This window comes from Sphaeramia orbicularis, chromosome 5 (assembly GCF_902148855.1).
Source record: "Sphaeramia orbicularis chromosome 5, fSphaOr1.1, whole genome shotgun sequence".
NCBI classification, from domain to species: Eukaryota; Metazoa; Chordata; class Actinopteri; order Kurtiformes; family Apogonidae; genus Sphaeramia; species Sphaeramia orbicularis.
In genome coordinates this window covers 17019641-17038998 of record NC_043961.1, presented here as the reverse complement: position 1 = coordinate 17038998, position 19358 = coordinate 17019641, and the positions used below count along the sequence as shown (strand labels likewise).

Here is a 19358-nt window from a genome sequence, read left to right as displayed (position 1 = left end):
GCCACTGATATAAACCTCAGATTAGGCCTGTCGATGGCCTCAGTTAATTACAAACACACTCTTGACAGTTTACATCTCAGCAGTGCCACTAAGGCATTTTCATTTCCTAGACAGCTTAACTTGTATGCGTTCCCGACTGGTACTGTTCAGCACATTAGGCTTAAATGTGCCTATGCTTTCATGATATTAACTCCATCAGGAAACTGAGCAGCCTGCTGTTGGAGTTTTAATATTTCCAATATGTTCATGAGGCGTTGAAGGTAGTTTTAAGACATGAGTTGTTACCTCACGACCCCGAAGGGGAGGCAAGGGTTATGTTTTTTGGTTCGGTTTGTTTCGTTGTTGTTAACACTTTAGCAGCAAAACTATTGGTGAATTCATACCAAATTGGGTTTATCTATTGACAGTGACCCAGAATAGATGTGATTACATTTTGGGAAAAGTAGGTCAAATTTCAAATTCTTTATGAATTTTTAATTTTTTTTTTTCCCCATTTGCTTTTATTGGCCAAAATTTGTCTATGCTGTCTATGTCTATGTTGGCATCAGCTCGATCGATGCCAAAATAAGCTACAGTACGTGTGAGGGGCGGAGTTTGTTGTGCCTGGCACCACTTGTTTTATTTTTACTTTGGGGAATTAACTACTTCTACATGAGTTTTGTTGTTTGAGTTTTAGAGGTATTATGAGGAAAGCGTAGGATGACAGAATAGATGACATTCGATCTCTTGATGACAGTCTTCTGACAAACTCCTGGAACTTCTCGTGAGCTCCTTACATGAACTTTCAAATTAAAGTGGTTTGTACTTTTGATTACTGTCAGTCTTCGTCACGACACATCTACTTTTGTCAAATAACAGTGTAGTTCCACAGAGGACTGTGCCACTGTCTACTTCAGACAGAAATGTTCATCCATCAAAACCTCTTGTTTTTCTGAGTTTATAGGAACCAATAACTGTAATGCAGCACTCCTGACATCCTCTGGAAATAGTCTGTTACTCAGTCTCCTTTGTTCTAAATGGTTTTTTATTAGCAAAAACAGTACAAATTGAGCAGGAAAACAAAGATTAGTGTTTCCCATTAATGATCATGACTATAACACTACATTATTGTCTATTTTGCTCCATCATCGTCAACCAAAAAAGTTCACCAAATGTATCATGGCGAGATAGTCATACTCAACCATGTTGCTAATGAAGTACAATCATTTTGGAACAATATTAACATCAGGTTTTGCTGCTTCTGTTAATCTCAGCTACTTTCACTTCTATCTCCTCCACCCAAACATTTACTTCACTGCACTGAGTATCGGTCACGTCCATAAAAACTCTATGTTGTGACCCTTTTGTATATCATTTTACCCCAAAGCTGCAGACGTGTTAACACACACATGTGCACTGACCCACATGGACGGCCAAGAAGAATTAGGCCAACGCAGCAGATGTTGAACGGGCCGATGGAACTTAACCCAGCGTGTCTGCTGTCTGTCATCACTGTAAATCTCCCTGTCATGCTCTCACTGTAAACAAATATCATCAGAGATTACGCTGCTTTCTATCCGCTGACCGGCTGCCCACATTCTGGTGGCTTTGTCCACGCAGAGACACCACATATTGAAGTTAAATATCCCAGCGTGTGTCCTGTCAGCAGACCTTACCAGAGATCACAGACTCGTTCCAGCTGTCCTGGTCACTCAAGTACTCGTCTAGACGCCAGTTCTCCTTGTTCTCGTCCGACTCCTTCTTGTTGTCCGCCTTCTGCTCGCCGCCGCCGGGCTCCTTCTCAGTGCTGGATGTGCGGGACAGACGGCCGTCCAGCCTGCGTTTGGGAGACGACCGAGCCTCTTTTCCCTGGAAACTGAGATCACACGTCACAACAAAACAAGTCATTTAAAACTTCAGCAACAGAAACACAGCATGATCCACACTGGTGTACTTGTGTTTTGCATGTGTTCATTTTATATTTTATCTTCTTCCTCAAATTGTATTGAACACAGATTATTATAGTCTGCATGTTCAATTGCATGCAGGCCAAAAAATTTGAGAAAAGCTTGGATCTTTTACAGTGAAACAACACCTCAGTCACAAAGACACCACACCATTAGCCTCATCGCATAACTGCCTAAGACATACACTATACGGACAAAAGTATGTGGACATGTTGAATTCAGGTGTTTCTTTTCTAACAACTGCAAATGATTTGTATTGTGTATTATTAAAAAAAAAAAAGACAAAACTAAATTCTTGACAGCTTCAACATATCATGTCCTGGATGTGTTTCATTATTTTGCTGAAACTTCCAGTTTTGACCTGGATGAAATGAGCATGTGCAGACGAACATGTGTGTTTAATGGAACAATACTGGACACAGTTCAAAGACTTTAACAGTGAGCCTTAATGTAATATATCACAAATGCATGTGGTGAACAAAAACTTTTTTCCACCTCTCCCTCCTTTTCTATGTGTAATGAAGACAGAATATTAAAGTCTGTGTGTTCACTCACATTTTCTGAGGCCAAAAAAGGAGAGAAAAGCTTGGATCTCATTTCTGTCTCGTTTTCAATAGCAATACAACACCTCAGTTGCAAAGACACCAAATCCTCCATTTGATACTTCAACTAACAAGTATTATTGAACTAGTTTCATCAATTCCTGGATTAAATGAACTATAAAATATAAGGAAAGACAAAGAAATACAAATAGGAGATAATATTTATATCTATGTTTAGTCCAAACCCTAAAATAATCCAATTTACAACAATACAACACCATATACAGGGTTCCTACAGGTCTCTACAAGTTAGATTTAAGACTTTTTAAGACCTTTTTAAGACTACTTAGAACAGAATTTGATGCCCATTTCACAGCCTACTTCATGGTCATTCTGGCAAAAATTTGTGACTCCTAAAATTTATTTAAAAGAGTCATTTCTCACCAGGAGCTGCAAAGTTAGCAATAATTGATTCCGAATTTCAGTATAAATTGTCGGGTTGGAACAGGTGGAACTAAGTAGACTAACATTACTTTCTTTGCAGTTTGGACATTTCCCAACACAATACAGCCAACAAGTTTATGGCAACATAACTTAAGAGCTACCATATCAAATTTAATAACTTTCAAAGACTTTTTTTAAGGTATTAAATGCAGATTTGTAAATTCAAGACTTTTATGACTTTTTAAGACCCCTCGGGAGGCCTGTATATAAAAGAGTAAATTCTTACAATGAACCAAGAATAATCAAATGTTTTATACTGTAGTGCTGAAACATGATTAAAATATTCAAATAAAAACATATTTTCTGTACACTGACCAATCAGTTAATCAGTAAAAAGTTACAGCTCTAATCAGAGCCATTCACCACCATCAGTGTCAGAACAACAACCGCAGCAGTTCCCTGAATAGGTTTATTTTTACTTTATGCTGCTACTTTTAACAAAAATGATTTTAAGAAAGTCACAGATATTTCCTCCTGGAGCCATTTTTCTTTTTTCAATAATGAATTAATGACCTATTTAACTTTATGGTATTTTACTTTACTTTACTTTACTGGAATTTCCCCATTGTTGCTTCTGGAATTTCCCCATTGTGGGACAAATAAAGGATTTCTTATTTATTTTGAGCTGTATGCCAGTTGAATTTTCCTGATGGGATTAATAAAACTAATTTCATGTCTTCATCACCTTTTCTTTTTTTTTTTTTAAGTAATATTACAAGATATAGAACTGCCCCGTTTCTTTTAAACCATTCCAGTCTGTGAGGGTTGAGTGATTGGGTTTAACTTCATTGAAAAGTGCCAAATGATGTGCAATTAAGAATGGAAATGTGAAATATCTGTTCTGATTTCCATTCAGTTGTTTTCATACAGTTAATTAGAAATGATCTGATTAATTACTCAAAGTGATCACAATTAGCTCAGATAATCAAGCAAATATGTAATAATTGTTCTAGGCTTTGTGATAGTGTTTACTACACTTTGGCTGTTCCAAATCTGCAGGTTAATTTTCTTTAATAAATTTAGAATATTATGAAGCCAGCTAGAGATAGGAATTACACACATACAACAACCAAATTTAGAGCTAAAATGGTCCAGAAAGCTCTTTTTCCTCAAAGGAATCATGTTAATCTCACACACAATATAACAGAATAATTGGTGAATGATACCCATTGAATCACTGCAAAAGTCTACAAAATAAAAACAAATAAAATACATACTGTATATTATTATGTTGTATTATACACATGGTATTCTGACCAAAGATGTACAATTTCACTGTCAACCATTTAGCAGCAGTGAAGCTAATTAGCTTTAGCTTTGGTCACATGTGTCAGTATCAGTTCCCCAGATGTCAGTCTGAGTTTCAACAGAATGGTCTTATTTGTGATGGGAGATCAGTGAGATGTTTTAGTTAGTTTGATTATTTTAACTTTGGTTTCAATGACAGGCAGGAGAACAAGGAGACAAATATATTTGGACAATAGAGCTATTGGAAATGAACCTTGCCTCAAACTGTCACTTGTCTCATAAAACCATCATGTGGTCCAGGGGCATCAAAGTCATTTTAGTTCAGGTTCCACATTCAGTCCAATATTATCTCAAACAGACTGGACCAGTAAAATAGTACAATTACATTATGAAACTGTTTACATCTGCAAAGTTTCCTTAAAAATATTAATAATATGAGCAACCTTAAATGTCCTAAGAAAATTAGCCCATTTTTAACAATACTCTGTCTCAGTTTATCATTTACACATGTACATTATAACTTACAGATCACAGTGGATCTACAAATACACAAAACATTTAATAACAGACAGAATATTGGTATAATTATCTTGACTTTTCTTAAGACATTTCATGTTCATTTTTTTCAGGTTATTCACATTTTTTGTAAAAGGATAGTTTGTAAATGCAAACATTTTGATGTAGTTTTACTTTTTACACTAAAACAAAGAGAGAAAATTGGAGTTGTTAACTAAAATTGTGAACTAAAATGACTGCTAATATCTTCATTGTAATTTTGGCACTTTGCAAATTCATCCCATGGGCTGGATTGGAACCTTTGTCATGCCAGATTGGGCCCACAGGCCACATGTTTGACACCCCTGTTCTATGGTGTAACAGCACCTGGAGATTTACAGTAATTACCACAAACCATCACTGACCTCTGACCTTTGACATACTCCAGTATTCTACATAAACATGTCTCTTCTTCTTCATATGGTCCATGTTTATTATTAAACTCTTGTGAGGTTTTACCAGAATAATCTAACTATCATGTGTCCATAAAAGTAAAGCTGTGTTGTGTGCAGATGTGGATGCCTGATGTTTAGCTCTGGACAAATATTCTATTATACACACACATGATTATAACTGATAGAACCTATGGAACAGAGGTGGTCTGGGTACAGCGTCAGTGACCTCTGACCTGTCCTGACGGTGTTTGGTGGCCAGTGCACGGTGCAGTTCCTCGATGATGCAGCTGGGAGGGAGCTGGGGGTGCAACGCCCCAAGGTGGGGGGACCCGGTGGGCGTGGAGATCCGGCCTCTCAGCAGCGATCCATGAGGGTCTTTGGGTAGAGTGAAATTTCTGGGTAATGTGGCTGGAGATTTCTTTACTGGGACCAGAGGAGCACCTGGGAGATGAAAGCAGCTGGATCAGACTCAAACCAGTCAAACCAGTGTGTGTTACCGTACAGATGCTGTCCCTGCGGACTGACCGTCCAAGCTGCCCAGTCTGGTCAGCAGTTTGACGGGCAGGTTGGGGGGAGGAGGGGTACTGGCTCGTCTCTGAGGCTTGGCCACCGTCGCCTCCTGATTCCCCTCCGCTGACTCTGCCTTCCCCGCCGACGGCTCGTCGATGAGGTCACTCATCGATGTGCGGTCATCTTCTCCATCTTCACTCTGAGTGGGATCTCCCCCGGCCTTGGAATCCACCTCGGTCACATCTTGGACTGAAGGGCAGAATCAGCAGAGACGGTTAGAAAGTATATGTCTCCCCCTGGTGGACAAACTGTGTATTACAAAGAACATCTGTGGGTGAACTATAAAAACGCCAGCTTCCACAGACTGACAATGGCATACAATGATGCTCTAAGTCTTTTATTGAAAAAGCCCAGATGGACCAGTGCCAGTGAATTGTTTATGTCTAATCATGTAAATTCATTGCATGCTGTGCTGAGAAATCTGATGTTTAAATTTATGTGTTGCCTGAATCACTCAGGAAATACTGTAATTTTATTGCTGACAGATCTTGCATATACTGCTGTATGTTACACATCTCAGTTATGGAAGCACTGGTATGACTGCCTCTTGAAAGTATAGAGGGTTTTTTTTAATGTTTTTATTGTGTTTGTATTTATCTGTTTGCTTTTTAATGTGGACCATGAGTCTGTAATAAAGCCTATCTATCTATCTATCTATCTATCTATCTATCTATCTATCTATCTATCTATCTATCTATCTATCTATCTATCTATCTATCTATCTATCTATCTATCTATCTATCTATCTATCTATCTATCTATCTATCTATCTATCTATCTATCTATCTATCTATCTATCTATCTATCTATCTATCTATCTATCTATCTATCTATCTATTACACCCAGGTTCTTCAATGCACTTTCCTGAAAACCTGGGGTTCCATTTATTTATGGATGGCTTTGGTGCTGTATTTGGTGCTGTAATTATTTGCCATTATTTAGACCAGAGGTGTCAAAGTCTTTTTAGTTCAGGGGCCACATTCATCCAAATTCATCCTAACACAGACCAGTAAAACCATACCATAATAACCTATAAATAATGACAACTCCAAATATGTTTTTTTGCATTAGTGCAAAAATGTAAACATTTTCATAATGGAATTTTACTTTTTTCACATCAAACCAAGGAGAAAATTTGAAGTTGTTTTTTATTTTTATGATGGTATTATTTAAGAGTGTCATCCCAGGGTGTATCAGCCCAATGTGATCTCAAGTGGGCCAGACCAGTAAAATAAAATAGAATGAAAATAGAATGATAACCTATAAATAATGTCAACTACAAACTTTTCCCTATGTTTTAGAGTGAAAGAAGTAAAATTGCATTATGAAAATATTTTCAATTACAAACAATTCTTTCAAAAAATGTGAATTACAGGATCCATGAAAAAAATGAAATTTATGAAGAAAAATAAGTGGATTTTTAACAATATTCTGTATCCGTTTGCCATTTCCACATGTACATCACAACTTACAGATCACGGTGAATCTACAAATACACAAAACATGTAGTCACAGGCAAAATATTGTTAAAATTGCACTTCTTTTAATCCATTTCAGGTTATTCATATTTCAAATCATATTGGGGAGGATGTGGCCCCTGAACTAAAATGACTTTGACGTCCCTGGTCTAAACTGATGCTGCTTTAACATAGGTTGTGTTGTGGTTTGGTTAACACTGTACCAACCTGTGGAAGCTTCCAGATCGCTGCCCAGATCTTCGTTGGTGCTAGCCAGGGGGGCCACGGGCTCCTCATCTCTGTCCTCAGCATCTGAATGAGTTGGGGTGTCCGGATCGTCAGCGGTCCCCCCACAAGCCAGGTCCGACTCTGCAAACAGCGTCAAACAGGACAGGAGTGAGTGTGTCTGCAGGAAACAGGGCCTCATGTGGCTGAAGCTGAAACAGGCCTGGAGTCATGAGGGGGGTCACCTGTCTCCGCTTCCCCAGGGGTCCTCCTCACAGGGTCGTCTTTCCTCTGGCGGACAGCTGCCTTCTTCTCCACCGCTACAGCAAACACACACAAACAGTTACAAAGCCGCTTCAGTGGTTCCCTGTATTACTTATTACTTATATATCATTGTTAAGACTAGTATTCCCGTTATCACTTCATTATAACTTTTATCCTGTGATATAGAGACACGCACACATATTATAATATAATAGTTATATATTATTATTATTATTATAATTATTACTACTACTACTTTATTATTGCCACTCTGGTATTTCTTATTTCTACTAGTGTTTTCCATTGTGCAATTGCCAGTTTTCTTCAATACTGTACTATTTTTATAGTTATTGTTATGTTCTTTCAATATTTTCAATATTTTCAATATATGTACATTTGTTGTGCTGCTACTGGAACCTCAATTCACCGAGGGTTCTGCCCAAAGTTTCTATAAAATTCTATCTAATCTAATCTAATATGAAAACATGTGAGTGACTGAGTCTATTCACCAGCTATTGGCGTGAATGTAAACAGGCTCAGTGACAATAAAGATCTATTCTATTCGATTCAATTCTGTTCAATTCTATTGTATTCTATTGTATTCTATTGTATTTTATTTTATTCTATTCTATTGTTCTATGAAATCAAATCAAATTTTATTTATATAGCGCCAAATCATAACAAAAGTTATCTCATGACGCTTTACATATCGAGTTGGTCGAAACCAGACCTCTATTCTATTCTATTCTATTCTATTCTATTCTATTCTATTCTATTCTATTCTGATGACACCTCAGATGATCTCACTCACTTGCAGAGGGCTTTAGCTTCTCGTTTTTCTTTTTCCTCCACTTCCAGGGTTTGAAGATGCGTCCCAGACTGGCCAGTTTACTGTTGCGGCGGACGGGAGGCGTACGAACACCTGAGACCAGACAACCTGAGTGCAGTGCCCTCTGCTGGTCCATCACATCTGCAACACAAAAAAGGCTTCCTTTAACTTAAGCTACTCTACGTTAACACAAAGCCAGTATCTGGCTAAATGGAGACTTTTCTCTGCGTTTGTGCTTATCGTTCACATGACAACGATGGACACACACACGGAAAATGATGGTTTCTAAAAACTCCGGCCAAAGTGGAGATTTCAGCAATTCTCCATTTTTGTGTGTGTGTGTGTATACAGGGGGAAACGAAGGAAATATTCTCCCACTTCACATGTGATGATACAGTATAGAGGAAGAGGATGGAGCTGATAAGTGAAGTTACACGTATTAAATAAACAAATGAGTAAATATGGAAGTTTGGTGCTAGTGAATATTAGCATCTTAGCTAATTAATGCCCACTGCATCTGCTAAACAGGATCTTTGTGCATTTACTTGATATAGAATAAGGCTTTTATGAGGTGTTTCCACATCTTCATACTTCATATTTTGTTTATCAGTCCTTTATCTGTTCTATCCAGTTCAGTGGAAGGTAAATGAAGTAATAATTTACATCTGTGCACAGCTGCCTTCATTAACTTAAAAACATGAGTGAAAAACAGACCACAGCTGTTATCGACTACAGAACTCACAGGGTTCGACTCAACAGAGTTCAAAGCCTTTTTCATCCGCTCCGGCACATCAGAAAAGCAGTTTGTGATGGTAAAACATAGTCACCGGCTAATCCATTTGCATTGCAATGTACTGGTTGCACGTCTCAGATTTGTTTGGACCCGGAACTAGGAAAACTACATCTCCATAGGTTCATAGCGAAAGTAACGTTTAGTTGTGATTCTTTTCAGGATTCTGATTGGTTAATGGTGCTCAATCATCTACAGGCCTGGCATATACGGGGCCATGTGTAAACGCAGATTTTTCTGACAACGGTCTCATCTGCACAAGGTATTTTTTGAAAACAGAGAGGGGGAAATATTCGCTTTCTAAAATACCCAGCAACAGAACCTCTAGTTCCTGCGCAAGAATTTGGAAAAAACACACCACAAACTGCTCAAACATGGTTAAAATTAAGCTGTAACTGGAGAAAAAGTTAAAGGAGCTCAGTGTTATGGTTGAACTTATGCATATACAAGCACGGACCACCAGACTCTGAAACAGCTTTTATCCAGAGACAGAGTGATGAACTCCTGCTGAACTTGAGCCCGAAATGCACTTTAAATTGGCACTTTACTGCTGTGCACTTCATAAATAAAACTTTTTAGTTATTTATAGGTAATTTTTAGGGGGGGTGTTATTGTTATTGTTATTTTATATCAGTATTTTATTATTTTATAATTTTATCAGTAATTTATATTATTTACTAAATGCTGCTGGCAGTCGGGGACTTGAGTACAATATTTCGTTTCTGTGTATTTTTTATATGCTGGAATGACAAATAAACTTGAATCTGAATCTAAACAGCATGTATTAGACCACAGGTGTTAAAGATATGGCCCGTGGGGCACAACCAGCCCGCCAAAGAATCCAATCCAGCCTGTGAGATGAATATGTGAAACGCAAAAATTACACTGAAGATATAAACAATAAGTGGTGTCAAAATTACTTTAGTTCAGGTTCCATATATAGAACAATCTGATCTAAAGTGGATCAGCCCCGTAAAATAATAACAGAATAACCTATAAATAATTTTCTTTAAGTTTTGTTTTAGTGTTAACAAAATAAAAGTAAATTTGCATGACGTATACATTTACAAACTATCCTTTAACAAAAAATGTGAATAACCTGAACAAATATGAACATGAAATGTCTTAAGAAAAGTAAATACAATTTTAACATACTTTTGTTAATGTTTCTCAAGTTTTTGTTCATTTATGTGCATGTTTTGTTCTAGTTATCACTTAATCTGATCATAGTTGTTGGCTTTTTGGTATTTCTGTTTATTTCTGTTCATTTTGTTCATGTTTGTTCTTGTTATTCTTTATTTTGTTATATTTGTTGTTTTTTTTGTAATGTTTTTCTGTTAATTGTGATCATGTTTTTTAAATTTCTCAGAATTACCAAATGTTTTGTGTATTTGTAGATCCACTGTGATCTGTAAGATGTAATGTACATGTGTAAATACTAAACTGAGGAATAATACTGTTAAAATTGCACTTCTTTTTCTGGTTGTTCATGTTATTCACATTTTCTTAAAGGATAGGTTGTAGATTTCATAATGTAATTTCACTTCTTTCACTCTAAAACACAGAGAAAAGTTTAGAGTTGACATTATAGGTTATTATTCTATTAGTTCAGGTTCCTCATTCAGAACAATGTGATGTCAAGTAAAAATAACAGCATAATAACCAATAAAAAAAATTAAGTGCAATTTTAACAATGTTCTGTCTGTTACTAAATGTTTTGTGTATTTGTAGATCTGATCTGTAATGTATATATAAATGATAAGTTGAGGGATAATACTGGTAAAACTGCACTTATTTTTCTTAAGCAATTTCAGTTTTTTCAGGTTATTCACATCTTTTTTGTTTGGATAATTTATATATGTACGTATTTTCAGACTTTAATGTTATTTTTTTGCACTAAAATGAGAAAAATTTGTAACTGTCATTAATCACAGGTTATTATGTTATTATTTTACTGATCTGACCTATTTGGGATCACTTTGGGCTTATTGTGGAACCTGAACTAAAATAAGTTTGACACTCATGGTTTAAAGGGTTTCTGGTAAATAGACAATATCCATCAGGATCAGATGAACATTAGTGACATCACAACAGTGTTGTAAGGAGTGAGGGACTCTCAGAAATTGATGAACACTGCTGACACCCCATCATGTGAGGGAGGAAAATGTGGGTCACAGGCTGTAAACGTTGCACTGATTCCAGTTGAATCTAGAGGAGAACCGAGCAGTGGAAGGAGGAAAAGACAGAGAATTGCATTGTTTGTGTGTGACTCACATGGTTTCGGGGCAGACGGACCTTCATGGACAATGGGACGCTTTTAAAAGACGACTTGAAAGACACTGAAATAAATAAAATCAGCTCCAGTACAGATGCCTTCCCTGAGGTCGGTGCAGACATCTGCATTCACCCTGGACTTTACACTATTTTAAGCTCATGTTGTTGAAGTGTCCGGGAATCTACTGCGTAATTTGACATCACACAGCAGCTAAGAGCCAAACAAAACGCCCGCTGTGACTCCATCCAAGTCTGATGGGGTTTTAAAACCCTGTTTGTCATTATTTTTAGGTACAGTTAAGAATACACTCCACTGTCCCATGACCCATTTTCTATGTTTTCTGAACAGGGTTTTCTTTAATACAACTAAAATATGTTGTGGATCATTTAGTCCAGGGGGGTCAAACTGTCACATACAGGCCAACATGATCCACTAAAATAACGGGTATATGAGCCCATTTACAGTGATGGAATGTAACGAACTAAAAGTACTTTGTTACTGTACTTAAGTACATTTTTTATGTATCTGTACTTTACTTAGGTAAATTTATGGAGGGGTACTTTTTACTTTTACTTCACTACAGTTTAGAGCCGGTATCTGTACTTTTTGCTCCACTATTTTATGAATTGTGTTTGTGTTACACGCTACTTTTGTTTCCTTCTTCTTTTTGTAAATTGATTGTTTTACCATGTGAACAAAGCTCTGTGCAACTATACGCATCACCATAATCCAGCTGTAGAGGTACAGCTGGATGGATCTTCTCTCAGAAGAGTGCAACTCAATTAAAAAAAAACTTTGAAAATCAACTCCTTTTGAAGATGAATCATAAATATTGGTAATACTCAGATGTAGAAATGTCTTGCCTGTTGGGTTGATTAGATTCTGTTTATTGTGGGTCCTCTTTACAGTTTGAGACCAGAGCTTATTATGCTTCTGTTTATAGTCTCAGCACTAAATAAGTAGAGCAGTCAGTTATAATGCTGGTGCTTTCTTTGTATATTTACCAAACATCCAATTCCATCACTTTTAATCAATATTTATTTTATTAAGTATAATGGTTTAATCTGGATCAAATACTTTAACTCTTTAAGTACTCTCAAATCAGTACTTTTGTACTTTTACTTAAGTAGGTTTTTCTGTGGATACTTTTACTTTAGCAAATTTTTTGCCCCTGTATCTGTACTTTTACTTAAGAAAAAAAAAAAAGGGAGTACTTCATCTACCACTGCCCATTCATAATAATCTATTTTTTTCTCTTTGTGTTAGCGGGAAAAAAGTACAATTACTTGATGAAAATTAATGAATGAAAACAACCGTGTACAATCTGAAAATTTCAACAGCAATATGTCTCAGGCATATTGTAACAATATTTATAACTATATTATAACTATATTATAACTCTGTTCCTGTTCCAAAGCTCACACACATCATAGTTACTATAGAATCTAAGTTTTCATCAGTTTTTATTCTTATTTAGTTTTCTAATTTGTTTTTTTGGTTTGGGATCAGTTCTAGTTTTGAGTCCATAAGTAGCTGTATTTCTATTCTGAAGAACCAATTAGTTTTAGTTTAATTCTAATTAGTTTACAAAATCTAACCACTCATTCTTGTTCACTGTTAAAAACCAACTGAGTTCATGCTCTATTTAGTCTAATTTCAGTTTATATTGATTTTTATTGTATATATTTTATTTTTATTTGTCAGCAGTTGTTTTACTTGTATATCAGTAGATTTTTTTCGCTATAATGACACAGACCTGTCTAACTTACAACAGGTCGTTTAGATCACTCTCACTCAGGGTGAATTAGAACATCCTGCTGCTTCATTTCCTAGCTGTTTTCCCAGATGAAACACCTCATAACCACTTATTTAAATCATACACTTGGATGTCCAGCTTATTTTAGTGACTCAACTCCATCTATACAGAAAAGAAATTGTTGCTGCTTTGAAATTCCACATGAATACACCTAAAGCTCAGATGTCCTATTTTTCCACCTGCACTTGAACGCAGCATGCATTTGTAGATCTGTGGAGCTGAGACCTGAACCAGAGTGGAGATGCAGTATAACATAATAACATAACAAAAATAACATCACAGATATTTACAGATATTTAGAGTGAAAATGATCAGATGTGTAAAGTTACATACGCAAAATATTAATATTTACAGACGTTGATATTTTTATATTTGTGCTCTTATTTTTTGGTATTCGTGGGAACACCCAGTATTATGCACATACAATTTTATATATTTGTAAACCTTATTTTTCATTTTTATTTATCATGTAACACACATTTGTGACCTTTCTGGGAAGAGCTGGGTGATATGGATAAAATATTACATCTGGATATTGTTATAGACAATTTTTTAAGCAATTTTTCTGACTAAATGCATTGAAAACAAAGCACGACTCAAGTATTTCATTAAAACGGTCATATACGACTAAAGAAACACATCCACAGTTAATATATTAAAAGAAGCAAAGAGGCTTTGATTTAGAATATATGTTGAGCAACAAAGATAATCTTCATTTTACCATGTAGTAATTTTTAAAAACAATTTTCCGAAAGCAAAAACCTTGATAAGTTGAATTAATATAGATAATTCATATAGATTGTGATAAATTATATTAATAAACATAATGCCCAGACCCGATCTCAATATTAATTGAAGTGCAAGCATAATGTCAGTCTGTGCAATTATATCATCATAGAAGATTACAGAATTAATGTTCAATGAGTGTCTGGTGCTTATTTTTTATATTAGTTCAAGTCTGTATGTTTGAGTTGAAAAATCAGAGACAAATCAGACTCTGTATTTTCTTTCATAACCGAAGAAACACATGCAATATGTGCATGTGTAAATATGCACATATATGCATATATGTGTAATATTTACATTTGAATCTAAATGTATATAAATAACAGATTATTTTTTTCTTTTTTTTCTTTATACTTTATGTTTCACAAGTGTATATTTCCTGTTTTCTGCACTTAATTTTTATATTTGCTGATGTCAACTGCAAAATTTCCCCATCGTGGGATCAATAAAGTCTTACCTTAAGTTTGTATCTTATCACATCTTAAGTTTGTAACTTATCTTACCTTATCTTAAGTTTGTATCTTATCTTAAGTGTGTATCTTATCTTAAGTTTGTATCTTATCTTATCTTATCTTATCTCAAGTTTGTGTCCTATCTTATCTTAAGTTTGTATCTTATCTTATTTTACCTTATCTTAAGATTGTATCTTATCTTATCTAAAGTTTGTGTCCTATCTTATCTTAAGTTTGTATCTTATCTTATTTTACCTTATCTTAAGTTTGAGTCTTATCTTAAGATTGTATCTTATCCTATCTTACCTTATCTATCTTATCTTATCTCAAGTTTGTATCCTATCTTATCTTAAGTTTGTATCTTATCTTATTTTACCTTATCTTATCTTAAGTTTGTATCCTATCTTATTTTAAGCTTGGATCTTATCTTACCTTATCTTATCTATCTTATCTCAAGTTTGTATCCTATCTTATCTTAAGTTTGTATCTTATCTTATTTTACCTTATCTTAAGTTTGTATCTTATCTTATCTATCTTATCTCAAGTTTGTATCCCATCTTATCTTGAGTTTGTATCTTATCTTATTTTACCTTATCTTATCTTAAGTTTGTATCTTATCTTAAGTTTGCATCTTATCTTATCTTATCTATCTTATCTTATCTCAAGTTTGTATCCCATCTTATTTTAAGTTTGTATCTTATCTTATTTTACTTTATCTTATCTCAGGTTTGTATCTATCTCATCTTAAGTTTGTATCGTATCTTATTTTACCTTATCTTATCTTATCTTATCTCAAGTTTGTATCTGATCTCATCTTATCTGACCAAATTGTGTACCACTATATCGTAGAAAGAGCAAAATCCTCTAATCTATAAAATACATACATGAACTTCTATAGATTTAGGATTCAAGCGTCAAAAACGTATATTTGTGATGCTGTATAATCCTGATTTGTTTCGCAGTTGAGCTTGAAAATGGACTTTAATTGATCTCGTCAACATGCAGGAGCTTTGATGTCTGTTCACAGAAGAGACTGATGATCAATAGCTGTTGGTTTGAGCCTGTTCTCGGACTTCTTAAAACACTCTCATGTCTGCAGGCGAGGCAGTAGAGGAGGATCACAGTGACCAAGAGCAGCAGAGAGGATGAGAGAGAAGGAGCGAGAGGTTCCTTAGAGAAACGACAGAAATAGCCCCGCCCACACGGTCTGACTCCGACATCTCCGGCTGATCCGGCCTGTGCACCCGACGCTTTCATTTTCTGTCAGCGACGCCGAAATCTACATCTGCTCGATTATCCCATAAGAAATGAATTACATACACTTGGCAAAGCCCCCACTCATGTGATGATGATGAGGCAAAAACAAGGGCATTGTGGGATATTCCACAGGTAAACACAGATGGGGTTTCTATCAGCGATTAAACAGCATCTACACGTGGAGATCGGCCAAGTTTCGCTACAAAAGTGCAACAAATTCACAAAGTGCTATCGTAACAAGGTCAACAATCATACATCTGCTCCAGTTTTGCAAAAGCATGCAGTTAGAAATAGGGTTAGATCATTTTCTTAAAAATACTCAAACACCTAAACAGAACCCAGCACCAAAACAATCTGCTGGTATTAATGGTTTAATAACTTCTAAACCACTAATCCTATCAATACATGCAAATTATTGGTGTAAAATGCAGTTTGTCATCTTTTCATGGTCATCACATATGACTCATTTGGATGTTCAGAGGCTCCGTAGTTACCGTGGAAACACTGTCATCTTCTACAACATTGATTCACCAGTAAAACCCATGGAGTTGGATCAGTGACAGTGGATGGACACACTGGGTTTATGTTCAGTTAATGCAGTGGTTCCCAACCTTTTTTGGCTCATGACCCCATTTTAACACCACAAATTTCTGGCGACCCCAGACATTCAAAACTGAGACTTTTTTTTTTTTTTTGCTGAAATTAATTTGTTTTTGATCATGTAATAGTTTGCTACACTATGTTGCAAATACATGTTAAATTTAGATGACATTTAGTCTATATAATGTAAATGTATATTATTATGGATGGAGGCAGAAAAGCCCGGCATAGATTACTGCACAAAGGGAGGATTTTATGTACAGTCAGTCCAGCTTGTATTTACAAGGCTGACACTTAATACTGAAAAAACAAGAACTTTAACTATGAATTATGAAAGAGCTGCAGCATCTGAAACCGACCACCATGAACATTTAACAGATAAACAGAACCACAGTGCTTCAGCTTCACCTTCACAGTTTGTCATGTCTTTTATGTTTTGGGATTGTCTCTCAACTCACTATATTTTTTTATTAATAATTTTCTTTTAATCAATTACTAGAAATTTCAGACGACCCCACGTGGGATTCTGACCCCAAGGTTGAAAAACACTGAGTTAACGATAGATTTTGTTGAAAAAGTCACTTTTTCTTCAGTTTTGATAATAACCTTTTAATTTATTCGGAGCTTTTCTGAACATCTACATGATCAGTGAATTAAATATAGGAAAAAAAATATGATTTACACAAAAAAAGGAAATACAGTGAGTAATATTATAATAAATTGTGATAAATCACTTAAGAAAGGTTAAATACAGAGAGAACTTTAGGAACTGCAGTTTTCTCTGGTTTTATGTAATATCCTCTGAATTTACTCTAAGCTTCAATGAACATCTACATGATAAGTAAATTAAATATAGGAAAATATCTGATTTACACTGAAAAATGCACAAAGCAGAGGATGATATTATAATACATGGTGATAAATCACTCAGAAAAAGTTAAAGGTTTGATCAGTGACAGTTCAGTTATGTTCAGTTAATGATAGTTTAACTGAAAAAGTCACGTTTTCTTCAGTTTTCTCTGTTTCTGATATAATAACCCTTAACTTTAATCTGAGCTTTTATGAACATCTACATGATCAGTGAATTCAATATGGGAAAACACCTGATTTCCACTGAACAAAATAGAAAATACAGAGGATGCTTTTATAATAAATGATGATAAATCACTTAAGGAAGGTTAAATAGAGAAATAAACTCATTTGGGAACTGACACAAAAGTAGCTCTGGGTCTTTATGGGTTAAAACAGGTTTCGATGACTCCAACAGTCAACTAATTTCATCTGAAGCCACAGTCATCAGCTCAACTTTTCCTCCGTTCTGTATTTGTCATCACCTCAGCAGTTACTCCACATCCGCATGTTTACTCAGTCTAATGGAGATGAGAGAGACGTTGCAGCTGTTCCACGCATCTACAGAGGCTGAACTGACCTGGAACGGATGCACGAGATGTGACAGAGCACAGACTCAGCTTCCAGTGCCAGACCCAACGCAATGCAACGTTTTCATCTCGGGATAAGTGACGTATCACGACCACGAGAAGCAGGTCATTTACCTAAGTCATGTCTGCCTGCCTGCCTGCATGCCTGCCTTGGATGTGGATGTGAGGAATTCAGGTCAAGCGTGCAGTAAATGTAGCAGCAACACCCAGGGTCAGGCTGCTGTTGCCATGGTTACTACGCTGGATGCTGCAGAAAAGGCCCTCGGAGGCAGAAAATCACCACGGCATAAGGAATAGGGAGTTGCTGGGTGGATGGGAAGGCTGTTGCCACACAGAGAGACGGAGCGCTGCAGCCAATTACGAAGCGGCGCGTAATGATGCATAATGTAAGTCAGTCAGCCGCTGTATTTTTAATCTGCAAGTTACGCTGAAATATTTATTAAAGTTGCACAGAGTGGGTTTGAGCGAGCAGTGATGAAGGATGGAGCTATCCTGCAAACTGCAAATGCAATTAAAAAAAAAGAAAAAGATATTCAATGCATGCAACAAGAAGATTAGTACTGGATCTGCTGAGGATGCAAAATAAAGCACCTGGAAACACCATGGAAACATCCTCCTTACTCACATGACCTACTAGAGGTGGGTGATGGAAGTACTCAATGCTTTATGAAAAAAGTATAATTAACCCATAAAGACCCAAACATCCAATAGCAACCAAAAGCATCCACTCATGTAAACTGTTACATGTACCTGTTAATCCACTAATCCCATCAATACATATGAATAATTGGTGTAAAATACAGTTTATCATCTTTTCATGGTCATCAGATATGACCCATTTGGATGTTCAGAGGCTCCGTAGTTACCGTGGAAACACCATCACCTTCTATAACACTGATTCACCAGTAAAACCCATGGAGTTGGATCAATGACGGTAGATGGACACACTTCAATTATTGAGATATTTGCTGAAAAAGTCACTTTTTCTTCAGTTTTCTCTGTTTTGAATTTACTCTGAGTTTTCATGAACATCTAAATTAAGTATAGGATTTAATTTTAATATAGGAAAATACATAATTTACAGTGAAAATTGCAAAATAAAGAGGATAATATAACAAATGATGATAAATCACTTGAGAAAGGTTAAATAGAGAGAAAAACGCACAGAACTGACACAAAATGAGTGCTGGGTCTTTATGGGTTAAATGGTTTCATTATATGAAAAGGTTTAAGTGAAATCACAGCTCAAGTACAGGTACAATTATACTGAATATAGAAAAGTTTTCATTGTTAAACGGAAAAGGTTAGTCCATGCTTTATGGATAAAGTATAATTAAATATTTGCATTAAATGAAAAGGTTTAGATCACAGTTCAGATACAGGTAATATTAAAATAATATTAGAGGG

The 19358-nt window shown here is 35.8% G+C and overlaps 1 protein-coding gene across 2 annotated transcripts in view; it reads right to left on the bottom strand.

Moving 5' to 3' along the window:
• The window catches only part of phactr3b (phosphatase and actin regulator 3b), a 90130-nt gene that overhangs the window by 47605 nt on the left and 23167 nt on the right, over positions 1–19358 (bottom strand). For both annotated transcript variants that reach the window (XM_030134181.1, XM_030134182.1), the window contains exons 2-7: positions 8519–8677; positions 7689–7763; positions 7447–7587; positions 5716–5949; positions 5424–5631; positions 1656–1855 (exon numbers count right to left, since the gene is read on the bottom strand). In XM_030134181.1, coding sequence (XP_029990041.1) covers positions 1656–1855; positions 5424–5631; positions 5716–5949; positions 7447–7587; positions 7689–7763; positions 8519–8677 — 1017 coding nt within the window. The remainder of the gene's footprint in view (positions 1–1655; positions 1856–5423; positions 5632–5715; positions 5950–7446; positions 7588–7688; positions 7764–8518; positions 8678–19358) is intronic.